The sequence below is a fragment of the Solanum stenotomum genome, chromosome 2, assembly GCF_019186545.1.
Source record: "Solanum stenotomum isolate F172 chromosome 2, ASM1918654v1, whole genome shotgun sequence".
Classification (NCBI taxonomy): Eukaryota; Viridiplantae; Streptophyta; class Magnoliopsida; order Solanales; family Solanaceae; genus Solanum; species Solanum stenotomum.
This window is the reverse complement of record NC_064283.1, coordinates 73,896,104-73,923,430: the sequence shown is the minus strand read 5'-3', so window position 1 is coordinate 73,923,430 and position 27,327 is coordinate 73,896,104. Positions and strand designations below refer to the sequence as shown.

General features: G+C 34.2%; 2 protein-coding genes and 1 non-coding gene across 5 annotated transcripts; all 3 read right to left on the bottom strand.

The window, feature by feature from the left end:
- Positions 1-1,683: 1,683 nt before the first annotated feature.
- On the bottom strand, positions 1,684-1,840 carry LOC125857301 (5.8S ribosomal RNA). Its single transcript, XR_007445628.1, has one exon. It is a non-coding gene; the product is annotated as a 5.8S ribosomal RNA (ribosomal RNA).
- A 3,416-nt stretch (positions 1,841-5,256) lies between these two features.
- Positions 5,257-13,137, bottom strand: LOC125856432 (uncharacterized). Of its 3 annotated transcripts, none has more exons than XM_049535981.1 (10): positions 13,035-13,137; positions 10,616-10,983; positions 9,754-9,912; positions 8,654-8,734; positions 7,732-7,827; positions 7,403-7,495; positions 7,178-7,321; positions 5,995-6,102; positions 5,749-5,800; positions 5,257-5,666 (listed from the first exon to the last, which is right to left on the bottom strand). In XM_049535981.1, the coding sequence occupies exons 2-10, from the start codon at positions 10,949-10,951 to the stop codon at positions 5,635-5,637; spliced, it is 1,101 nt and encodes a 366-aa protein (XP_049391938.1). In that variant the 5' UTR covers positions 10,952-10,983; positions 13,035-13,137; the 3' UTR covers positions 5,257-5,634. The 3 variants fall into 3 exon arrangements, with proteins under 3 accessions (XP_049391938.1, XP_049391940.1, XP_049391939.1); XM_049535983.1 differs by having other exon boundaries at positions 10,616-10,907; positions 13,035-13,110; XM_049535982.1 differs by lacking the exon at positions 5,257-5,666 and having other exon boundaries at positions 5,738-5,800; positions 13,035-13,077.
- A 10,774-nt stretch (positions 13,138-23,911) lies between these two features.
- LOC125856426 (protein JINGUBANG-like) lies at positions 23,912-25,458 on the bottom strand. The gene is made up of 2 exons (XM_049535973.1): positions 24,767-25,458; positions 23,912-24,644 (listed from the first exon to the last, which is right to left on the bottom strand). The coding sequence occupies exons 1-2, from the start codon at positions 25,376-25,378 to the stop codon at positions 23,961-23,963; spliced, it is 1,296 nt and encodes a 431-aa protein (XP_049391930.1). The 5' UTR covers positions 25,379-25,458; the 3' UTR covers positions 23,912-23,960.
- Between the last annotated feature and the right edge of the window lie 1,869 nt (positions 25,459-27,327).

The window sequence follows — 27,327 nt, the reverse complement described above, 5'->3', positions numbered from 1 at the left end:
GCTAGCCACAATAATATGGCCAGGCCATATCCAACGTCGGTTGACCGATGTGTGAAGGCCACGTCCGATGATGGCTGACCGATGTGTGTAGGCCACAGATGATGCTGGAAAGCCACATCCGACGTCGCCTGACCGTTATGTGCAAGCCACAGATGATGCGAGCAGGCCACGTCCTACGTCGGCTGACCGATGTGAGCAGGACAAGGACGATGCGGATCGACCACGTTCGACGTTGGCTGACCGATATGCATAGGCCACGGCTGATGTGGGCAGTATGCCAAGACCTATGTCGTCTGGCTGATGCGCGCAGGCCATGACCGATGCGCGCATGCCACGGCCTATGTCGATTGGCCGATTTGTGCATGACATGGCCTATGTCGCCCGAACGATGCGCGCAAGCCACAGCCAATGTCACCTAGCCGATGCGCACAGGCCACGTCCTACGTCGGTTGACTGATGTGTGCAGGCCACGGACGATGCGTCCAAGCCACGTCCGACGTTGGCTGACCGATGTGTGCAGGCCACAGACGATGTTGGCATGCCACGTCCGACGTTGGCTGACCATTATGTATAGGGCACGGATGATGCGGGTAGGCCACGTCCGACGTCGGTTGATTGATGTGCACAAGGGCAGTCCACAGCCTATGTCGCCTGACCGATGCGCATGTCATGACCTATGTCGCATGGCTGATGTGCACAGGTCACGACCGATGCGCGTATGCCATGGCCTATGTCGACTGGCTGATGTGTGCATGCCACGACCTATGTCACCTGGCCGATGCGCGTTGGCCATGGCACATGACTCAGGACGATGCGCGCAGGCCACGACCAATGTTGCCCAGCCAATGCGCACAGGCCACATCTGATGCGTGCAGGCCTTAGCTGATGCTACCTGCCGTTGGCCAACGTCGGTCGGCCGATGCGCACATGCAATGTTCAATGCGTGTAGGCCTTCACTGATGTTGTCTGCCATTGGCTGATCAGCGGACCGACTCGTCACCTTTCCACAGCTGACCGGGGCGTATCGCCGGCCCCCATCTTCTTCCCTCCCGATAATTTCAAGCACTCTTTGACTCTCTTTTCAAAGTCCTTTTCATCTTTCCCTCGCTGTACTTGTTCGTTATCTGTCTCTCGCCCGTATTTCACCTTGGAAGGAATTCACCGCCCGATTTGGGTTGCATTCCCAAACAACCCGACTTGTAGATAGCGCCTCGTGGTGCGACAGGATCCGAACATAACGGGGCTCTCACCCTCTTTGGTGCTCCCTTCCAGGGGACTTGTGCCCGGTCCGCCACCGAGGACGCTTCTCCATACTACAATTTGGACGACGGAGCTGCCCGATTATAAGGTTAGGTTGTTCCTGGTTCGCTCACTGTTACTAAGGAAATCCTTATAAGTTTCTTTTCCTCCGCTTATTGATATGCTTAAACTCAACGGGTAATCTCACCTGACCTGGGGTCGCGATCGGAATGCCATTCTTAGTCGGCGCAGTTAGGGTCTGGGAGTCCAAATGCATGACGGGTTGTAGCCGCGACAACAAGAGAGAGTTGACTTTCAACCACCACTTGTCGCGACGTCCGTCGACGTGGACTCGCATTTAGGCCAGTCACGTGCTCGGGGTGCACGGGAGCCAGCTTCCGCCCCACGCGATGCCTTGCGGTGTGCAGGGGGCGACGCGATGTGTGACTCTTAGGCAAACGTGCCCCTCGACCTAATGGCTTCGAGTGCAACTTGCGGTCAAAGACTCAATGGTTCACGAGATTTTACAATTCACACCAAGTATCACATTTTGCTACGTTCTTCATCGATGCGAGAGCCGAGATATCCATTGTCGAGAGTCGTTTGTGTTTAAATAGCAGCACACGTCCCCACGCACACTCCGTGAACGGGGCACGAGGGGAGGGCTGTCAATTTTAGTATTCCATGGCGCTCTTCACGTCGGGGTTCGTTAATCGCTCGAATAGCGTGCGGGCGCATATGTCGTGGACGGGAGGGAGGTGCACGACGAGCGCGCGTCTCCCTAGTGTTTAAAATGTGTTCGCCGGTCCTTCTTCTTTACAAGTTTTGACAATGATCTTTCCGAAGGTTCACCTACAGAAACCTTGTTACGGCTTCTCCTTCCTCTAAATGATAAGGTTCAATGGACTTCTCGCGACATCGTGGGGCAGCGAACCACCCAGGTTGCCGTGATCCGAACATTTCACCGGATCATTCAATCGGTAGGAGGACGGGCGGTGTGTACAAAGGGCAGGGACGTAGTCAACGCGAGCCTATGTCGCCTGGCGGATAGGCGCAGGCTTCGGCCGACATCTAGTATTAAAATGGACTTTACTTATGTATTAAAAATGGTATTTCCAACTCCAAATCCATTTTGTTTAATCAAATCTTTTTCACATACTTATTTAAGGAACAAAAATCCTTATGCAAAATTGGGGGAAATTTAAAATTTTCGGGATAAAAGCTGTTTATCAAAAAATTGATTATCTAGCATTAAAATTGACATTCATATATGCATTATCAAAGTATTTCGAACTCAAAAAGCAATTTTCTTTTATCAGATTCTTAGCAATAAATAATTACAATTTTCTTCAAAATTGGGGGAAATTCAAAATTGAATGGGTTAAAAGACGTTTTCAAAAAATCGGCTTGGCCAAATGCAGTTTGGTCGCATAGATCTCGAAAAAATACCTTAATTGAAAAAAAGAAAGTCTCCTGAAAAGGACATCCGAGGCCAAAGTTATGACCATTTGAAGTTTCACCAATTTACAACTACTTTTTCAAGTTTCAATCTCTAATTTGGTGAAACTTCAAACGATCGTAACTTTTGCCTCGGATATCCATTTGACGTAAAAAAAATTAATATGGGTATTTTCTTGAGATCTATTCGGTCAACTCCTTAATTTGTTTTGCTCTTTTATCTTATTATATTTTTATTCATATAGAATAATAGTCACACAAGGTATTTAGGTAATTTTTTGTTCTGATATTATATATAGTGTTACTATAGAAAAAACAGTGATTAGCGACAAATCATATTTCATGGGAGTTCATGACAGACTATATAATGGTTCAGAGCGGCAAATGTAGGGTTTTTCAAGTTTAAACGAGTCCCAGAACGGGAAATATGGATAGTCCATGAATTTTGTGTGATATGTGTACCTGACTGTTTTTTTGCCAGAATATTTCATGGGCGTCCGTTATGACCAATTAAATGGTGAGTGTTGGTTCAGAGGGGCACACGTAGGTTTTTTCAAGTTCAAATCAGGCCCGGAAATTTTTCGTTGGCGTTAGTGACGACTTATTAAATGGTGTGCGTTGGTTTGGAAGGGCAAACATAGGTGTTTTAAGTTCAAACGAGGCCCAATCAGAAAATAGGGATATCATGACAACAAAGGGAAAAATCAAAAGAGAGAAGATACATATTGGTGCTGGAAAATAACATGATGAGTACATCAAACACAATAGAAACAAATTATTAATCAGTCAAAGAGAGAGAGAGATGGTATATTCTCAAATCCTTTCCTTGATAACCATGAACGAAAAAATCAAAGCAACAAGTCCAGCCATCGCGGATGGGAAAGAACTGGTGATGGCACTCCCGGGGTCCATCGGAGCCGCCATTGGTCCATGGTTGTGGCCTTCATGGGCAGCCACAGAAACCACCATGATCACAACAATAGCGATGATGAAATTGAAGACCTTGAATGCCATTATATTGCCATCTCTTCAAGATTATTATCAAATGCTAACTTTTATTTATTTGAACAAATGACAATGTTTAATTACGCCTTCATTCAACATGTTTATATAGAAATATTGTTTTAAGGATGTGGACAATTCTATCGTACTACTATTCATTCCAATTTTGTACTTTGTACTATCATTATTCTTATTTGATTTCTTCCATTGACTTTACAAAGGTAAATTATTGATCATAATCTAAAAAGTCTACTGATTGTGATATTATTATGTTATATTTTTAAATTGAATAACTGTCATATTATTATATGTATAATTATTTATTTTTAAAAAAAATATATGTGTGTGAATACATGGTTCGAGCTAAGGTCAAATAAGGCATTGAATAAACAAAAAATATATTAAAGAGACATAATGTTTAACATCGTTTAGTCAATTGACCTATATATGATAAAACTAATATAACATATAACATAAAAACAATTGAGAGAATAATTTTTCCTCAAACTAAAACTCTTTAATGATTATTTTATGAACGTTATTGTGTCTGATAGAAAAATCTTTAATTTATAAAAGTCGAAAGAAAAAAAGAAATTGGGAGAAGGAATTTTAATTTTATTAGTATAATTAATTTGTTTGAACTTTGAAGTTATGACACATATTACATATAGCTAAATATATTATCTAGGGGGAAAAAAGAATTTAGTGAGCTGCACGGATTGGAAGAAGTCCAAGTAAACCTTAGAACAATTATTAAAGTATGATTAGATAATATAGACTGTTTTTTAAATATTTGATATTAATTTGAAACTTGAAAATAAATATATTTTAGGAATAAAAAAAAAGATTTGTTTCAAATTTGCTGATTTCCCTATTCCATTCTACTGGCACATGTATTAAATAAACGGAAAAGGGTCATATTTGCAGAATCGTTTACGACATTTTGCATATTTGGTAGTAAAGCAGAAGTTATTCGACAATAACTATTTTATTTTCACATAAAATTATTCAACTTTTGATCACAGGTATATGAAATTACAATGTTACAATGACACAACACACGTGCATGTACACCTCCCATGTCATAACACATGGTTAAATACAACATAGAAAGAAAAAAAAAAGCATTAAAGTTAAATACAACAACATAGAAAGAAAAAAAAAAGCATTAAACATGGCAATCTCAAGTAAATCAAAAAACTGGCTTAAACCTTCTAGACAACAAAGAAGAAAAGAAGGAAACAAAGGATGGTGATGAGTGTGAATGGAGAAGAGTTAACATAAGCCAAATTAGTAGATGGAGAAGGGCCACCAGCCATGCCAGGCATATAGGGCATCTCAGTAGAGCTGCCGGGATCATCGCCATATTGGGCTACCACAGCAGCAATTAAAATTCCGAAACAGCCAACAAACATAGCACTTGACAAACTTAGAGCCATTGTATATAATCAAGTGCTGTAAAATTCTGCTTTTGCTTGAACGTTATGACAACTTAGCTATGTATTTATATTGTATACTGAAACAAGATGGAGAACCTAGACGATGTTTTCTTGTCGATGTTTGTTAAGAATTTTTAACTTATGTGTTGTATACAGCTAGCTAGGAAAAAAGATTGAACGGGGAATCCAATGTGAAATGTGAAAAAGAACCCTCTCATCAGTAAGATTCAAAGCCAATGATTAATCCCATCCCTAATTACATTTTAAAAAGTTCTCAATTGCAATAAAATTAATCCATTAAACAATATTAGTATAATACGCGCAATACACTGGCTTCATAGGCATAGTCCTTTAAGGTTGTTGGTATTGGCAAAAATAGAAAAACTTTACCCTGAGAGAATACCAATCTTAGAGGCTAGCACGTAGAAATCCTCGTCTGTACCATTGCTACATTTTTCAGCCATGGACTTTGAAGTCGTTTTCAAGTGCCCTTTTGTCATTTCTCAATCTCCTCCTGGATTTGACCATCTGCATTAACACATGAAGTTAGATAAAACATTGATGACGACACGAAATGAGTCTAGCTCTACAACTAAGTTTTAACCCTCACTAGCAAGTTCAACAGCAATGTTCGCCTGAGCATCTGCATCGGAGTTTGACTCCTACGAAAAGAGAGTTTGCAATGGGTTAAAACCTCAAAACCAGCAAAGGTAATTCCAAAAGAATAATGAGGCAGGTAATATGCTGTTTAGGGTTTTTATTTATATAGAAAGCATGTGACATATAGATGGACAACAATGTAAAATGAAAATTATGCAGACCAAGAGCAAATAATAGAGATGATTAACAGAATTACCCGAAGGACATGAATGATCCGGAAAGAAAGAAATCTATCTTTCAGTTGTTTTGCCTGCTCATACAATGTGGAGATGTTTTGATTTTTAACCTTCCATAGGCCCTGGATCTATTTGACAAACGACACTTAATAAATTCAAATATCAAAGGGATTAATAAAAGAGAGAATGAGACTAAGAAATCATACTGCTTAGAATAAACAAGTAATTAGGACAACTAAATTGTAACGTAATAATCACAACTGCTTTGAAGTAACTAACCATGCAAAAACAATATAGCATCAGATCAACTTTATGAAGTGCAGTATGGCATATCAAGGGAAAGATGACAAGATCATCCTACATTTCACAGGGACCATACAAAGATGAATCATGAATACATGCTCATTTATTCCCTAGCAAGAGAATTCTTCGTTATGTAAGAAACCTTTTGGCCAACTTCTTCCCTATTTGCCTTCTCTTTATCTTTTACCATTCATGAGAATTTTTCCTATATGTAAGAGAACATATCGTCCACTTCTTTTTCTTTTGCCTTCTCTTTACCTGTTCTTGTAGCAGGAACCTCTCTCTTCTAGGTTTCTCCGACTTGGCCATGTACATCATTCTTCGATTGGCTTTGTCACTAAAAGGATGCAGTAATTAACTAAAATACTTGTTAAGATTTCCTCATTGCTTCAAAATGCTCTGAACAGGATTGTCTACAACTAGTTAACAGACCTTAAATTAAATGGGGGACCTGATTATCATCAATTTAAGAGACTCCGTCGTTTCTTTCTCCTACACTGTTATTTGTTTGATTGCAAGGTCCTAGTATTACTTATGCCAGAGGCAAGAAGAAGTGCTCTTTCATAGAACAAAACAATTAAGCAGAAATGACCAGAAGGGCATAATATTGTGGACTACCTCAACGAGTAATGGCAAGCGATAAAAAAAATGTCAAGAGCGGCCTGTATAAATGCTATCTGCTAGACCTTTATAATGCAACAGGGATTCCATGCATCCTTATGAACCCCCTCCCCCGAAAAAAGGTGCAATTATATGATGAAATGAGTAACTTAGCTTAAGCATAATATCATGTTAAGAGATGGAAATTGAGAAGTTTCATAGTATGTCAAAGGACAAGAGTTCGCTCAAGCACACAAAAGAAGAGATAAGACTCTAAATACATAGATCTGAAAAACTAACCTGCATACAAACAAGTTTGGAGTCCCCCTGAACCCGAATACTTGAAAACCCTTTGCTAAGTGCATAGTTCAACCCCAAAATAATGGCTCGATATTCTGCAGCATTGTTTGTTGCTACTCCTAAACCTTCACGTAGCCTACAGATCTTTTATTTGGAAGGCTGTAAATTATAAGTTTGAAGAATAAGGAAAAAAACAAAACAAATCCCAAAGTTCATGACTATTACAAAACTGCCATCATCAGCCCGCAGGACAGCTCCTGCACCAGCTAGTCCAGGATTTCCTTTTGAAGCACCATCAAATTCAAGAGTACAAGACTGCTGCTGACAATAACAATGATAAGGTTCTTCACACATGATACCATAAACCATCTAATATTTCATAAAAGCTCAGAGTTCACTTTTTTTAGTAAATTAAGATTTTTGCATTTGTTAGCCCATCAAGTATAAATGACATCCTCCTTTGCTACTTTTTAAAAAAATTAAGCAGTTTGCTTTTTTAAATTATTTACAAAAATGCATTTATGTTTTACAATTATCCATCGTTTAACACTCACACCAGATGGCAGAGCTTGGTCGCCCTTATGATCATCTAACTTGACATGCTTTCTTAGGGAATCATCATTTGAAATTACAGCTGATCCAGCAGCATCCTGCAAACGAAAGATGGCCAAAAAGAAGAAGTTTCCAGAACAGTGTCAAGCCAAACACATTATGCAGGGAAGAGAATACAACAAATCATTATTGTACTACTTTAAGCCAAACATATACAGAAACCACCTTTCGACAACGTGGATAGAAGTACACAGTTCACTTTGACAGGAGTTTGAAAATAAACATCAATTAACAATTGCAACTCTATGTGCTTCATGTACAAAAAGATACTGCAATTCATCCGATTAAAATCCAACCAACCAAAATGTTTGCTTTTAACCGATAGGTGGTTTAGTTCTTGTTCGAACTTCGATGCTTAATGCAGAATTTGCAAAATACTAAGCGTTCCTATTGATAGATGGGAAGTACATACAAATCTTTTAGCTAAATCCCTGATCCTCAAATCTTTTGGCCTTTTTGTTAGTTTTGTTCGGTGCTGTATCTGTAGACTGTAGATATGATATACCATGCCTTCTTTAGGGTGCTGACGAATGTAACATGTTACCAATTTCAATTAAAAAAAAAGGCAGAGCTATCTATGAGAGAAAAAATGTCTTTCCAGTTGAATTAGTGAATATTCTTATGTACTTCTAAACCATTACTTATGGCATCTTAAAGAACATTCGCAAGGAAACTCCTAACATTAAGAGCATGCTTCAGTTGCATACAGAATGTGTACACCGATTTTCTTATGAGCCAAACAACTTCAGGAAAATAAAGTAATTAAACTCTAGGTGTAGAGTAAGAAGTGAAGAAATCACAGATGCAACTGCTACAAACCCTGATACAGTTTACGCAAATTAACCTAATATGGCCCAAACATACCGTATATTCTGACCACATTACATCCTGTGACCTCTTCTTTGTCATATGTTCAGGCATTCCACCTTTTGAAGAAGAAGGTTGCTGCAAGAAATGAAATGCTAATGAATTGGTATGACCAGTCAAAAAAAGAAGAAGAGGAAAATGTGTCATTTTCTGGCAAGCAGCTCACCTGACTGACCAGCATGTGCATATTATTCCCAAAGAGTGACGAGAGAAACGTACACATAGAAAGAAGATAAGAGAATATTAAATAAAGGATTGGAGAAAGTTAAGGATCTTTGCTGCCAATGTTCATTGTATTACCACATGAAACAGGAATGTCACATCATATAGGAAATTAACCTGAGGAGAGTGCAAACCTACAATTAATGCATCAAGTGCATGCAGAGATGATCTCTTAATGTAGATACTATTAACATAGAAGAAAAAGAAAATAAATCTGTACACCAAACATAACGTAATGCAATGAAACTCTCAGCCTTTTTTTTTCCTTTTTGGGAGTAATATTTGTTGAAAAAGCGAGGTTGCCATATAAAATTTGGAAAGTTTCAGTTTAATGGGGGATGCAGTGCTAATTCATCCCTGCCATAGCTTATAAAGGTAAAAGTAGAGTGTTTTAGACTGCAGTATATAATGTGGAATCTATCACTTTAGTTTGAGATGTTGTACTAGGTCATCCCTTCTATAGCATACAGGCAAAGGTAGTTTCCAGTAGCTCTTCACTATTCTTATTCCAAACTCTTTGGACACAAGATACAAAATCAGCTACTCGTGTCAAGGTCCTTTTTCCAGATCTCAATTTCAATAAATACACGAGAGTTCCGAGGTTTCTTCAGCTAACTGTTTTTTCCTTTATTCCTTCGGGTGGCCCAGTGGTTTGGGCTTGGGACTTCCATGTTGGAGGTCTCAAGTTCAAAACCCCTTGCCAGCGAAAGCAAGGGGTTTGCCTTCTAGGTCGAGCTCGTCGCACAACAGAATTCATTAGTTCAAGTTTAGATCAGATTGGCATTATCGCCCACCTAGGTGAAAACCTCATAAAATGAATACTTAAACCACTAAAAATAAGTAGTAGATCTCCGGAATTACACATATTGGCTTACCTGAAAAGGGCATGGTACTAGGGTCCCAAAGAGATCTTCAGTAAGATCAGCAGCCCTGATAGAGTAAAGAGCATTTTTAAGCCCACAAGAGAGAAGATATTCCTCTGTGTCCTTAGGCATAGCATAGCCTTTATACACACTTACAGGGGGGTCACATATCTGTCAGGAAAAGGGAGCAGCAGAAAACAACTGATTAGCTCATTGCAAGTGAACATCTTCAACGGGAGAAAAATCTCACAAGCATCATGTATAGGCTGTAAAGTTCAATCAATCCATACAAAATGATCTCAAAGACGCCAGTTGACAACTATTCAGGAGAAAAAAGGATGACATCTGATAACAGGCAGATGAAGATAATAACAGTACGGAAAAAAAGCATATCTACAGAATGTGAAAAAATAAATTGTAAACTATCCCATGATGCAGAGAGGAAGTGAAAGACAAAGAGAAACAAAGATAGAGAGAAGGGGTTGTAGAAGTAAAAGGAGAAAGAATCACCACTAAAAGGATATACACTCAACTCACTTAAACTATCTTTTCGTGATTCCTTTGATACTTGAAAGACATTGGTTAACAACAGTAATTGGACAAAAGAATGTCGTCCTGGAGACATCTGATTAATTGACATACACTCACGATGGATTTCCTAGACTGTTATCAAAGTTGTCCAAACACACTTGGCTAAAGTTTAGGTAAATAATATAGATTAATTATGGATAAACTAGGTTCTAGCACAGAAAGAAAGAACAAGTAGCTTTACTATAGCAGTGTATTTATATGTATACTTTGCAAATTAACTATCCTCCAAGAACAATTGAAACATTCAATAAGATCAATAAATGAGAGAGATAATAGTGGTTACCGAGGATCCGACTTGAGTTTGACAATCACTCAAGTTTTTGTAGACTCCAACCAGATTTCCTTTCCTAACAACAAAGAAACCATCTCTATCTTCCTTCATTTGTGGAGTAAGATCGGACTTCTGTGAGCTAGAACTCTCCCCTCTAGACTTTTTGGATGAATAGCAGCGAACGCAAATTTGCTTAAAAAATAAGTCGAAATCAACTTTTCTGGTTGCAGTAAATCCAACACCTGTCTTCCATGAAAGAGCTGAAAATGCACCAATTGAACTCTTCACAGCACGTCTGCTAGTCCTTGTAAAAATTGCAGCAGAACATGCATTAAACAAGATGTTCATTACACAGGGAATCCCTCAGACTCTACCAGTTTCTGAAAAAAAGAAAAACACAAGGAAAAAAAAGAAAACAAAATCATTTTTATTCATTCAACTGATACAATATGTATGCATTTAACTTCCCTAAATCTTTCATTTTCCGAGCAGAAGAATAGAGATGCATTTAACTTCCCTAAATCTATCATTTTCCGAGCAGAAGAATAGAGGAAAGAAAACATTCAATTATTCAGCCAGTTTCTTCTGTGTTCCACTTCTATAAACATGTTACCAAGTGAGAATTCTAGTACACAGCTCACCAAGTTCAAGAGTTAGCAAAATATTTACCTGCACCGGCACCTGGTGTTTTACACAAAATTAGTCAATTCAACTAAAAAATCTTATTCACAAATTAAGGCGGGTTAGTTTATTCATTAGTTTTCTTTCTGAGATGATGAACCATTGCTATGACTTTTAAAGCGTTTTATTCTAATATCTTAAATTATTGTTTAGCATATTTTATGACGGATATGTAATACTACTATATTTACATGGATCATGGGTATAAAAATAAGTGGATATTACTCCCTACATTCCCTTTACTTGTCCAGAATACTAAAACTAGATTTTACCTTTACATGTCCACTTTAGAAAATCGAGAGAGAATTAATTATTTTATCCAATTTTACCCCAATCACTAAGTGACTAAATCCAAAACTAATTGGAGTACAAGTCAAATTTAGATTTCTAAAGTACCATTTATATGGATAATTTAGTAAAACAAACACTTGATTAACTTTTTTTAAATGGAGTGCAAAATGCAAATTGGACTAGTACACGATAACGGAGGGAGTAAAAAAAATAGTTAATATCATGTGCAAAACACATCTTATTTAACCATTATTAGATTAAAAGTAAAGCTTAGAAAAAACGGAAAAAATCCAAATATGTCATTAAAGTATTCCAAATTAAGCAAATATGCCTAAACACATGCCCTTACCGTTCAATATTTGGTTCAAATATGCCTTCAATTAACCTAATTAGTTGATTAATAAGCAAAAAGGGGCCAAATCTGTCCTTAAAGTAATGAAACTGAAAAAATATGTCTTTCGTAATAATACACATGAAAGATACTCTTAACACAAGCTCCGCTACTTTTTATTTTTATGATTACATGATAGAAATTATTTTGTTCTTAATTTAGGACACAAGTGTAGTGTAGTGTAGTGTAGTGTAGAGAATACGTGAATCGATTGTAAAAAAACTCAGAAAATTGACGAACAAAATTATTTATAAATTACAATTTTTATCGCCGAAGATATGAACTTCCTTACATCAATACATTGTTTACATCATCAGTACGTTGAAAAAAAATATTAACTTAGACATTGGTGCTTGGTTTTGGTTGTTACATAAACACTAATAGAAAAGAAATGTTTAACTGTTAACAAAGGATACATCTGCTTGATTTTGTATATGTAAGGGCACATTATGCCCTTTTCCTCTTATTAATCACCTAATTAGATAATTAGGTGCTCTAGTTAAATTAAGGATATAGTTAGACCAACTCTTGAATGGTAAGGGCATGTGTGAGCTAAACAATTTACAAAAGACATATGTTCAATTTCGAATACTTTAAAGGGCATATTTGGCCCTTTTCTGAAGGAAGGAAAAAAAAGACACATCTACTGTATTTATGATGTGGTCATGGTGTAAGGACCAGATATACTTTTCCCAGAGGTTTATGTATTACATACAATAGCTTAGTTTTCATTTTTTGAAGCAAAAAAAGAACTTCCTTTTCATTCTGCTTTTATACTACTCCAGTTCTAAAGAAGTTTCTTTTTCTTTTACAAAACAGTAGCACAAGACAACTTAATGGTTGAATTGAGGAAGAATATTAGGGGACAAAATCCAAACTTTGAGTCATTCCATCACTGAAAAGCCATCATTTATCACATTCTAATCCTCAAAACACATAGAAAAGTTCCAAAATCTCTAAATGGGTTCACTTACATTGAAAAGTGGAAAATGACAAACGAAATTAGAACCCTAATTTTTGGGGAAAAATTCAAAAATCAATGTGTTAAGCTAACAAATACAATCATACCGTGAATTGCAGGATGAAACTGCAGCAATCCTATGTATCCCTTCGGGTATGAAGAAGACCCTCCTAGGGAGCTTGGAGCTTGGAGCTTGGGGTTGGTGGTGGGGGTGGGGGTGGGGGTGGGGGTGGGTTGGGTTACGGGGCTGGTGCGTACTGGGTAGGTAGATAGAGTCTGTTTCTTTTCAACCGTGGTTACTGCTGTTGGCGTTAACCCGGTATTGGATCCGGTCCGGTTCAACCTCTATCTTTTATCTTTTCCGTTTATTTTGTATAAAAATAGTTTAAATATATCATTAGTTAGTTTGTTATATATCTAAGTATCTTTTTTTGGTTATACTTTTGGGCTAGATACACTCCATCCATCATATTTTATCATAAATTTACCTTTAATTTTGAGTTCAAGCTTAACATTAAATGGTATTTCTTTTTGGAACTCAGGATAACCTACAACCACTACAATCTCTGTCACAACCTCTGTGGTGAGCACTTTGTGCACACTAGGTAAACCCTCCACTATGTAATAGTCTGCAAACCACACATGAAATGTAAACCACACTAGGCAAGCCCTATGATTTTATTGATGCTATGAAATGTATGAACTTGTGATTATATGTGTGATTGAATTGGGTATCATCTGGTATGGTACATGGACACAGTGGTGGATCGAGGATTCTCGACTTGTGGGTGCTTACTTTTTTTAATAGAAAAATATTATAAATCACATAGTATAAGTGCACAATTCTTTAAACGTAATATTTAAAACATTAATGAGAAAAAATAAGATTAATACTACCATTAAAAAAAAATTAATTTTGAAGAAAGGAAGTTTTAGAATTGAAAGTTTTAGCCTGAAGGTTTTCTTAATCAAATAGTCAAAAATTCCCAAGAAAAATGAGAAAAGTAATAGGACATGACTTCTAAATTTTGTCATCATAAAACGTAAAAGAAATTAAGACTAAAAGTTAAGTAAACAAAGAAAGTAAAAAGAGAAGAACATGTGAGTTTATATTAAAAAGGAAAGAGAAAAATAAAGAATTAAAAATGTGAACGTAAAAGAAGTTAAGAATAAAAGTTAAGTAAACAAAGAAAATAAAAAGAGAAGGACATGTGTGTTTATATTGGAAAGCAGAGAGAAAAATAGAGAACAGAAAATGTGTAAAAAGTTGTTATTAGCAAGAATCGAACCCTTAACACCTCCATAAACACAAGGCCTTCAAATTAGCCACAGAACCAAAGTACCCATTGGAAAACTTGTTCATCAGGTGCTGAAAGTTTAATATGGTCAAATTTTGAAGAAATTATCATATATATAAATAATTTTATGTTAAGGTTAACGGATGCTCAAGCGTTCGAAAGGAATTGTGTGTATAAAATAGGCATGTATACATTGTAAAAGCACAAAAAATAGCAATAAAGTATAAAGTGTTACAAAATAAAAATGATATACTAAATCAAAAGCTCGATGATCCTAACTTAAGTTCTCATCAGTAGGTATTACATATCGTGTTCATCCTCCTTGATCCAAACATGAGAAACACTTGTGCCTTTAGCTATAATAGGATGAAGTATTTCACAATTCTTATTCCACATGTATGATCTCCAACCTTAGGAGTTTGGGGATTCTAAATTTTAAGACAGAAGAAAAATATATTTGCAAAGCAGGAGTTTGAGAGTTCTAGAAAACATATTGCAAAACAATGGTGGTTCAAAAGCATTTTCACAAACTCTTCCTTACCAGTGAGTCATCAATCAATTTTGTTAGAGGGTCACAAGTTAATATAGATATATATTTATTAAATCTTCTAATATAAATACAGGATCTACGAAAAAGTTACTCAATTCATCCGCAAATCACGAAACCCCACCTAATGATCTCAATTCTAGACTATTTCCTCTTTTAGGAGGCACAATTTATCCCATGTCACCTAGTGCTTCCCTTGAAAAATTTAGTAAAAATCTTATATGACTCCTGAAGGAGGGTTTATATATAGGTGATAGAGGTAAAGAATTTAGTACAATTTTTTTTCACGTGACATGTTTAATATCATAAGATTAAAAGATATTTTGGTATAATTGACATATCTTTAATTAGTTTAAGACCACAAGATATAAAAATCTTCTTTTACTTTCTTGAACTTAGATTCATGTCGAATCAAAATAGGACAAACAAACTGAAATGAAGTCAGTAGTAAAAATTCTTCTTTCTTTCCTTTCCTTTATGTGTAAAAATCTCATGAAAAAGCTTGAAAATTGTTGAATCATGAGGCTCTATACTATAATAAGAAATTATTATACATTTGTAATTAATGCAAGGCCAATCCCAACTGAAGATCTAAAGGTTTACAACTTTGTTTAGAAGCTGAACTTGGAATATTACTTGATGGCTTCATTCTAATTGCTGCCTTGTTATTCTCTCTAGATCTCTTTCCATGTGTAAGAGTAAATTGATCATAAGAGGTGAAGTTGATTTGGGATTCTTCATCCATTGTAAACTCATCAGAATAATCATAGCAATAATTAGTACTAGTAATATTCATGTTGTTATTAGTCTCAAAAGCTTGAAGATAATAGAAGAGGTTGGCTTTTCTTTCTTGAAGTTGAAGTCTTTTCTTTCTCAACCTTTCTTTCTTGTGAGCATTTTGATGGCCTCCCAATGCTTGTGAATTCGAAAACTCCTTCAAACAATAATGACATTCAAACTTCTTATGATCTTTTTCATTAATGTTTGATGAATTTACGCTCTCATGTTCTTCCTTTTGTCTACAAGGGTCATGAATTAGTTCAAAACCAAATAGTTTGAGTCTCTTAGAGAAGGATTCATTTACTCCAATATTGCATGATGGAGGAAGAAAATTAGTAGAGGCAATAATATTTTTTTCCATAATCTTGATGAATATATGAATAAAGAAAAAGAAAGAAAAGGATCACAATGTTTAGGAGTATATTTTCTCTTGTCTCTCTTCCTTATATATATAGTAAGTACTTTCAAAAGGACATATAAATGTACCATATAGTCAATATATTTATGAAAATAATAAATAAATAAATAAAAAGGCAAAGAATATTGGTCAGATTAGTGAAGCTATATCTTTTATTATATACAATATACAATATAAATATAAATAATTAAATCTTATTCATATTAATTGATGTGGGGAAGATGTGTTCATATGCTTCAAAAAAATTCCCGCAAAAGAGGATTAGTCTATATGATTAAACAAGTACTACTTGCTCCATCTTAATTTTTGTGAATGTGTTTAAGACTTGAGTGCACGCATAGTTTAAGAATAAAAAAAAAGACTTTTAAAATTTATAGTCTAAAATAAGTTAAATATTTATATGGCTATAAATTATCTCATCAAGGATAAAATGAGATGTCTAAAATTAAATTGTTACTCCTTCCGTTTCATTTTACTTCTTTTTTTTTTCGTTTCATTTTACTTGATCCCACATATTAAAAATATTTTTCTCTTCTTAATTACTTGTCTATTTGAGTTAATCAATATAGTATTATTCTCCCCCATGTATAAGTATATATTACATTACATTACTACATAAACACTACTATAAAGAAATGTTTATCTATCGCGAAATCAGTGAAACATTTGTGTTATAAAACATGCATTTTTCACTCATTTTCTATCAAACCAGCTCACTGAAAAAATGCATGATGAGAAACATATTCTCACTGAAATAGTGAGAAACTTTCTATTTTACAATATGAAATAATTACTATTATTTTCTTTTTATACTGATTCAATCAAAATATATGTGAGAATAGTTTCTAACATTTATCATTGGGAAAATAGTTATTTTTAAAAAGAAATCGTAATAGTCAAATTGAGAATCTCAAAGTATGTTCTTTTAGAAAATTACACCCTTAATAAAGATTTTCTTAAGAATTATATCAAGTCAACATGGACCAAGTAAAATAAACTGAGGGAGTACTAAACATATAAAAGTGTCATTATTTTTTCAAATCGATTGAAAAGAGAAGAATGTTATATAAATTGAAACGGAGAAGTATTGATTTTCTCAACTAATTACTATTAAAATAAACATATATGTATATATATATATATATAGAAAAACATGCAATATATGATACCACTTGATCAATTAAAAACAAATATTCCATGCTTGAGGAAAGGAGAATGTTATAATATAAAAATGGAAACAACACGAGTCAAAGAAAGATAAAGGATGTAATTAATCACCTGGAAGGACTCCTTCATAGCCTCTACTACAAATCTATCTATGTTCTTGAAATTATTTTTAATCAACTTTTATTGACCAATTCTATAGTGGATTCATGTGTCATTATTACTGAACCAAAGCATATAAAATGCAAGAATGTAACTGAATCCATTAAAATAAATTGTGTTCATACACCAATGGTCACTTAAATGAAAGTTCTTTGCAATTATCACAATCCATGTTTTAAATTTTTGAATAAAAAAAAGAGAGGAAAGAATAAGTTTATTTTGACCATATTAGGGGGAATGCAATTAAAATATTATATAGCAAATAAAAGTAGTTGCTACACAAAGGAATATTAACAAGTTGTTGATGAGGTAAGCATATATATAATATATAAATTTGTGCATACATATAGAGTCTTCTATGAGATCTTTCCATATCTTCTTAGGGAAACGAACCATTTAATTAATATCCTAAAAGCAAGTGAGAATTGTTTAGTCATTATTTAATCTATTTTTTTTCAAATCAATTCAGTAAAATTAACACATTTGTGTTGGACAGTTGTTCTCTTTGATTTTGTACCCAAATATTTCCATCTGATATTCGGTACCACAATAAATATAGATTCATGCTAAAAAGTCTCACATTAGGGATAAAACGATCCTTGATAAAGGCTACTCCGTATTTGAGGTGACTCGAACCCAAAACATCTGGTTAAGAATGAAGGAGTACTTATCGCTCCACCACAACTCTTGTTGGTAGTCCATGGATGTGTTAGTGTTTCAATTGTCTTTCAATACTATCGTTACAAGAAAACATGGAATTAGCTATAAAATTTGTCAATAATTCCTAGCTAAATTAATTAAATTTTCACATAATTTACTAATCTAAAGGAAGAATCCAACAATAAATTTTTCACTCCCATCAATCTAGCTCCACTTTTTTAGTTTCCTTTTCCCCTTTAATTTATTCTATTGCAATTGCTTTGTTGCTTTAAGAGAAGAAACAATGTACTTTTTGGAGAAGAATTCCATTTTGGCATGCTATTATCAAATATTTTTTCTCTATTTATTGAGAGTTACTGGATTTTTTTATTTTTTTGTGGGGGGGGAGGGTAGGTGAGTAGTTAAGTTGTTAATTTCATTGATCATTTCTTTTCATTTTAATTAATTCATCTATACTATTATTTATAACAAAACTAGTTCATCATCTACTAGTGATTGTGGAATAAAGCATTATTTATACTTATAGACATGCAATATAATCTCAGTTGAATAGAAGTAATAGGTTGAAATCTATCAGATTACAATCCTAAATTTCTAACTACTGATATATTCAAAGTTGGACCATGACAAAAATACAAAAGAGGGATCAGATAGTAACATGAAAAAAAATGAGCACTTGACCAGTAAAATTAATCCTTGTTCTAGCATCATATTTCCGTCCCAATTTATATGAAGATGTTTGACTGAGAATTGAAATTTATAATCTGAAACAAATCATAGATAGTTATTCACTTATAATTCCTATCACTAAGAATAAAATTGAATGTTTAGAATTAAATTATTGATTAATATAAAGAAGTATGTGTTTTTTTTACTGATAAAAAAAAACACCAAATAAATTGAGATAGAAGAATTTATACTTTATTAATGAGAAAAATTAATTAACTAGTAGCTGTGAACAAGATCATGAGGAATTAGTACTTTATTAATGGGACTACTTATTTTAGATTGTATAAAATATAAAATTTCCAAGCACCAATTTTTGTACCAAATCTTTGTTGGGAACTGAAATGGTCCTCCTTTTCATCCGATCCTATCAAGCAATAAGAATTGTTTTCCTTTATATGGACAATCAATCACCTAGAAAGACAACACGTTTATGTTGTTTATTACTATCTCCGTCTCATTTTATGTGAGATAGTTTGATTTAGTACGAAGTTTAAGAAAAATAAATAAAGACTTTTAAAACTTGTGGTTTAAAATGAATGATAGAAATTTGTGTGACTATAAATAAATCATTTCATTAAGAATAAAATGAACATTTTTAAGTTAAATTATTATTTAATATAGAATTGTATCATTTTTTTAGAACGGATTAAAAAGAAAAATGAATCCACTTTCTTTTAAGAAGGAATGACTGTTTTTTCTTGGGAAAATCTCCAAGTTTGCGGCTAACAGGTTGTGAAGTAATAATCATACAAGATTTGCGGCATTTGCTGATGCATTAAGGAATCAATTGGAACTTATTAAGTGTGTCTGGTGTGGCTAATGATATATAACTTTTTAAATGATTATTTATTTCAAATTCATATATAATTACCAAACGCAAACTCAATCACATAGAAGTAATATATTTTTTTAAATAAGAAAAAGTCATAAATCAATCTTCTTCTTTTTTTAATAAAACTCATAACGAGATGTGAAAATATGTATATTGAATCAAAGACCTTCTCCTACATGGTCTAGTTTGTCTGAGCACCATCGAAAGTTTTAGCTTAGAAGGTACTCCCTCTATTCCATGAAAAAAATCACTTAATGTGGAATGAAGAGAGTGATGTTCAGTCGGGTGCGTTCATCACTAGTGCATTAACTAATCTATGCTTCAACTCCTCAAAGGCCTACTTTAAACAACCTACATCAAATAAAATTTCACATTTTTTCCCAAGTAACTTACATAAAGATCTCAAAACTTTCGAGAAGTCTTTGATGAATTTCTGTTAAAATCATGCGTGACCTAGAAAATTTCAGATTCCTCAAACAGATTTAGAGGAGGAAGATCACTTCTAATTTCTCTCTATCCACCTCTACATCTTTGTTAGACACCTTTATGCCCTAATAATATGCCCTCTTTATAAAAAGGAGTTGCTCAGATGGTAATCACCCTCATTTTCAATTTTAAAATTATGAGTTTGAGTCACATAAATGTGTCCCAAGCTATATTTGCTAAGCATCAAAACTAAGCATATATAGCAAGAAAAGATATTTAGAAAGGTAGATTTGTACTCCAAAATTATTTCAAATATCAACATTACTATCTTCCTAAACTCTGAGCAATTTTCAAGAACTTTTAACACTAAAGCAACTTGTACTAGTCATAGTCCACCAAGGCTTAGCTTGTCCCCTACATCAATAATCTGAGCAATGCATGCCTAAGTTATATCTAACATGTTCTAGCTACTACACAATCTGAATGCTTGTTTTGCATGGCATAAATTATAAAAGTCTAAACCCTCTTTATGTTAGAAAATATCTTATATCTCTCATCTCATAACAAGTCTACATTAATGATGCATAAAAAGAGGGTCCAATTAATTATCATACCAGGTACTTGAGGTCCTCCTTTTTACTGAACACAAGAGAAGAAATTTGCTTCTTACAATATTTGATTTATAGAGAATTAAAGCACAAATTATTTCAATCTCTATATATCATAGCTTGGGATACATTACTTATAGATCTAAATTCAAGTCCCCCCCTTTTTTTACCTAGGTAAACAAATCTTATTTTATGCTGACTAGTGATCCTTTCATCATGTCTTCTTATTGCTCCAAAATCAAGTATCATTCCTGCCACATTTTAATAATAATCAAAAACAATTATCTCTTTATTAACTTTTTAATTTGGGCAGACTGTTTCTCACATAATCCTTTCTAAGGAGTACACATGCATAATTATATGTCATATGTATATGCGCGATTGCAACGTGATTCCAATTAGCACTCAGAATAAGCACATATATAGTAAATCAATGTTAGAATACATGAGCTTAAAGCTATTTTGTCTTACAAACATTTAAAATAAATCAATTCAAAGAGGCTCTTAAGTCGCATCTTATTTATTTTGTCACATTGCACGCCATCTTAATTTAACCTAAATACCATGTGAAGTCTTGAAGTTGACCAACGTAACAAGGGTTGTGATGGAGTGGTAAGTACTTCTTCATGACTTTATCATTAATCAAAGGTCTCAGGTTTGAGTTCCCTTAAGAAGCTTTTTACCCCAATATGGTATTTCCCGGCACGAAACCAAAAAAAAAATCGTCAAGTTGTACTGTTAAATTAGGTTTTTCGCCTAACTCACACACCAAAAGTTAGCTCAACGGGAGGAGGATTGTCCAAGTCTTATAATAAGAAGTTCATACATCTCATTAACCACCAATGTGAGACTTTTGTCATTCTTTAACACCCCACCTCACGTCCGGTGCTTAGCATCTGGTGCGTGGACAATTTTTAATTTTGGGTGGCGGTAAGATTGATTGAGTTAGGCCCAGGTGTCATATCTTTACATGGTATCAGAGTCAGGCCCATCCCAATTTGTTGTTCACCGATGTTGGGCCCCCATTTAGAAGTGTTCACACTTCAGTTGAAGTCTGGGCGTTCGGGGGAGTGTTAAGAAGTCCACATAGGTAGAGGGATGAGAAATTGATCTCCTTATATGGACTTAGACAAATCTTCCCTCATTAATTAACTAACTTTTGAGGTTGAGTTAGGCTCAAATTTACATCTACAGATTACAGACAACTTGAACAATATTGTTGAGCTATCAGTTTCTAATAAAAATTTAAAACTACTCAAGGGAAGCATTGATGACAAATGTGGAGTATATTTAACATATTTAAATAGCTCCAACAATATATCTAATTGACATATATTTCTTGGAGTGTGCTAAATCTGAAAGTCGTCAGCTATAATCAGATTATCTCCTCGACACATTTATTCAGTATTATTATATTCTTTTATACCAATTAAATATAATCAGATTATCTATTTAATGACACCTGTACAATGAGTTTTATGCTTTCTGGTAATTATTCACTACTAATATGTATAATATACATTAGGTCAAAGTTTATTGATGTATTTTTTATCTAAAAATAATAAATACGTATTTTTAAGATTAGCTTTATCTTCAAGAATGCTTAGTTTATCCTAATTGTGACAGAAAAAGATAAATGGTGCATTTTTTCACTAACTTATATTTGACGTGGCGGTTTGTTATTGATTGTAAATATTTTATTATGCTAGAAATGTAGGTTACCTATCATATTAGTAATATAATCTATTTTTAAGAGTGTCCTATAATTGACTTGCTATAAGAAACTATCTTTTATTGTTTGTCAAATTAACATTATGGTATAAAAATGTTTTTTTTAATGAGCAATCCTTGGAGAAATTAAAGAGCAAGTTGGCTATCAATCTTCAATTTGTTTTTTTTTATCATCACTTTAATCCCTATGTGTTTTTATGTTTCTGTTTGTTACCTTATTGTTTTTCAATTTTATTAGGAGTAGCACGAATTAATAACTAAAATGTTATTTATTAGCCCTCCGCAATTTTTTTAAAAGTTTTATGTTTCTTTTTTAATCAGAGATCTTCATTTTTATATATAAGATATTAGAAAATATCGTTCTCTTCTGTTCAAATGGTAAGAAGGGAAGATGTCTCAATATTTCTTCGGTATTTTTCTATAAGATTATTGGCTATTAGATAATCAAACCATAAATATTATTTAATTATAATAAATGATACAATCTATTCAAATATGATATTTACAAAATAATATGATACATTATGAAATGATATATAAGAACCGTCAATATAAGAGAAAATGAAATCTCTTGACCGCTTACTAATTGAATAGAAGAAAATAATCTTTTTAAATCTTTGACGTTGTTTTCAAGTTAGGCTAAAAGCAAGAACTATGAGGTAAAACAGAAATATGGAATTGCAACTTTAAGCCCAACTCCTAAACCACTAGTAATTAATTAAGCATGCCTTTAATCATGACTCCAAGTTTTAATGTAATGTTAACAAGTGTTATGTAGTATCTATAATTTGTATTTGAATCACTTGAAGCCAAGAGGAAACGGACGATGGGGGAAACCCCTTCTTTTATTCTTTAGTATGGTGTTTTTTTTTTCTTCTTTTGTTTTTTCCAAATGAATCTCAATAGTCAAATGTTGCATCTAGGTTTGGGCATCGAACCGAGCGAGCCGAATCCAATTAAGTCATGATCAATCGAGCTTTTTCCAATATCGAGCCCGAGCTAAACTGAGTAGTCTTTTTTATATTTAGTTCGGTGTAGTGCTACATCACTAGAAATTTAAATTTATAATAAATTAGTTTGAAAAATATAAACATTACTAGTTTAAACTGATACTTGAATTCAACTTGATGTAATTATATACAATATTAGTATAAATGATAACTCAATTCAAATGACTTTAACTTAATATTGAACATAGAACAAAACTTTTACCAACCAGGGTTGTGGTGGAGTAACAAGTACTCTTTTATCTTTAATCAGAAGTCTCAAGTTCAAATCTCCTATATACGGAGTCATCTTTGTTAGAGAGCACATTACTCCCGATGTGGGACTTCCAACTTAAAAAAGACAGAACCATATCTTCCAAGTCTCCTGGATACGAAGTCGTCTTTGTTAGAGAGAGTTTACCTCCATTGTGGAACGTACGACTTTGGGACTTCCAGCTTTAAAAAGACATAAAATTAAATGAACAATATCTTCTGAATCCCTTGGGTATAAAGTTGCCTTTGTTAAAAAATATCTTCTGAGTCCCGTGAGTACGAAGACGTCTTTGTCATCTAGCCATGGTGGGACTTCCAACTTAAAAAAGACAGAAAATTAAGTAAATAGTCCTCTTTTTGTATTTACAATGTCTTCCTATTGATAAAGGTATACATTAGTACATATGAAAAAGATGAATTCAAGAGAGGTAATTAGGAACCCAAAGTTTCCAAACCTTAACATCACAATCCAAGCTACCACTATAAATCAAGTAAGAATTTCCAGAACAAGAATCATCATCATCATACTTTTGACTATCTAAAGTTGCAGTCAAACACTTAACTGGACCATTATGCCCTTCAAACACAGCCAAACATGAATAACAACTTTTTCCAAATCCTCTTTTCCATATTCTCACTGTTTTATCAGCTGATCCACTACATAACAAATCATTTGACACCACAGCCAAACACAAAATTGATCTTTTATGTCCTCTTAATGCCCCTAACACTTGTAATTTCTCCCACACAATTATAGACCTATCGCAAGCACCAGAGTATAAAACAGAACCATCTGTACTAAGAGCCAAAGCATTCACTGCTGATTTATGCTTCTCTAGTGTAGTCATAAGAGTATGTTTATTGGACCCTTCTTGTTGTTTAGTCCATATTTTGATCTTCTTATCTGCTGAACCAGTGTAAACATGTCCATTATTCGATACGACTATTGAGTTGATAGCGTCATCATGTGCATTCCATACTGATTCTAGGCATTTAAAATCTGAACTTCTCCAAATCTTAAATGTTCTGTCCCATGAAGCAGAGTAAAGCAGAGAGCCATCTTTCGATAAGGCTAATGCTGACACCGTGTCTACGTGATGTACCTGTTCAGACATAATATAATTAAGTTTACTAAAACATGATATGATGTACATATGGTCACAACTCAATATAGATAAAAATGTTTGATCACGATTAATGATTTTAAATACAAATTCAATAGTACCCATGTGCATTTCTTGTGTCTTCGAACTTGTACGTAGTTCCTTGTCCAAAATAGCTTCATACAACGATCATTGATCGTTGGTAAGGTGGCAATGCACTTGTAATTTCTATTAGGTGTCTCATTGTCGATTTTCCATACTCGGATTCGATGATCTTGGTGGGCACTGAAGAGCTTATCTCCCATTATGACAATAGATTTGATTGCACTTCCATTTTGGCATACTGTCTTTCCTTTAAAACAATTGTCCTGTCTTGAAGGGTTTATGTCCCATACAAGGATTTCTCCATTGGAAGAGCCACAATACAGGTATTTTTCCGCGATAGATAGGCAAAATATGTAGGAAGAATGGCCTGTTAGTGTGGCTAAGCAGTGGTGGAAGGTGTTTGAGAGATGTTCAACTTGAGAGGAAGATATAGAAAGAGAACGAATTGATGGCAAACTTGGCTGTGAAGAAAATGACCTAGATGATAATGATAATGATAACGATCTTGAGGATAATGATATTAATGATGATGAAGAATTTGAGGAAAGATGTCTAGATTGAGTTTGATCAGAAGAATCCAATGGTTTTTTCTTTGATTGACAAGGCAAAGAACATGGAAGAAATCCCATTTTTTTTCCTTTGTAGGGAAGAGGAAGAAGTTTTAAAACAGTTCAAATAAAGGATGGAATGAATGAATCTCACTTTGCTATTACTCCTTGTTTATAAATAATAAAGTTGGGAAAGGGTATTTTACCTAAATGGCACTCATATTAATACAATAAGAAAAGTGGAAAAGTTTTTTTTTTTTCATCCGGTGTTTGGTGTCTGCATTGAAGCCTCGACTTATCCATATCATAGAGTCCATTCTGGAGTCGCTTTTCCAATATAATTTTTTCCATACCCATTGAATAGAACTCAAAACCTCTGATTAAGAATGAGGCAGTCTCACCACTACATAATAACCCATGATGAAAAGTGAAAAAGTTAACAAATGAGAGAGTGACAAAAGGGATACATATGGGACCAAGAAGGGACTATTGAACATGAAAGGTGGACTCAGGCTAGGAATGGGTGGCATCATCCAAAACCGTTGTATTGTGAATGAATCTTGAACCACTTTTTAGGGTCTATTGAGGATAATTTTGTTTATTTCTTAAGATAAACCTAGATGCTTCTTTAAGGTTTGCCAATTAGTCCCTACATTTTGCACTTTTAAACGTTGAGATTAATCAATGTTTATGGTATATACGGATGAGAATAGAGTTAAATTTCTTCTCAACTATTGAAAATTAAAGGGAAGTTACATAAATATATCCTGGACAAACTAATTTATCAATATAACAAAAGTATACACGACATATAATACACTATCAATGTATATATTGTTTATATGAATATTATATTTGTAGCTTATCATAAGATTCATTTTTGTGATCTTAAAAACTCCCTCTGTCCCTAATTACTTGTCAACTTTTAAATTGACACACGTATTAAGAAAACAATTATTGACATAGTGAGTTTACCATTTTACCCCTATTGATTGTGAAGTGGATGAATTAAAAACTTAGGATTTTCAAGAAGTTCTACTATTTTCAAAGTAATTAATTGAGGGTATAATAGGTAAAAATATTTTGTCATTTCTTGATTTGTCAAAATGAATAAGTAATTAGGGACAACTAAAAAAGAAAAAGTGGACAAGTAATTAGGGACAGAGGGAGTATGTTATAGTATTCGTGTAGTAATAAATTTTTTGGAATTTGAAATTTTAAATGTCATAACATTTGTATGTCTATAAAACTTTGTGGTAAAGTGAAAAATTCAAGTCAAATTATTTCCATATTTAGAAATGGAGGAGAGGCATCGCTTTGAATTTTGCTAAAACTTTTGTGTTGGTAATAGCTGGTTCAATCTTTTTGTCACACCCCAAAACCGGATGTGATGGCACGTGTCCAAACCCCACCGGACACGTCAGCCTAACACCCAAAAACCCGACGATACGGAATTAATAAAACAAGAATAAGATAGAAAGATAAGTGGAAGTCTTTAAATAAACTCAATAAAACCCCAGAATTGGTTGTCATATGTACAAACCTCTAATACGGAATCTGAATAAAATATACAAGTCTCATAGTAAAGTTCTAGAATAGAACAAAACAATAATTATAGATAACTTGAGGGCACGTCTGGAATGAACCGCTACCTCTCAAGTAAGTCTGGAAGCTTTAATCTGAAGATGAGTAATAAGTCGGATCTGATAGAGCTGTCAACCTACACCACTGTATAGACGCAAGGGTGAGTACCAAAAGCAACATGTACTCGCAAGTAACACTAAACTAAGCTAAACTAGCAGCTACAAACAACTCCTTTCAATCCCAACCGAACCACCGAGACTTCATTCTAACAGCGAACCAACAACCTATACTACACAATTCATAATCAACAGATATATCCAACAGTGTCTCAACATCAACCTCATATCCTCATGTAAGAGCAAATTGATCATATTTCACATGAAGAGGGGCAAATAGGTAAAATCCACACACCACAGACAAAGATGAAGTCAAATGCGATGCAAATG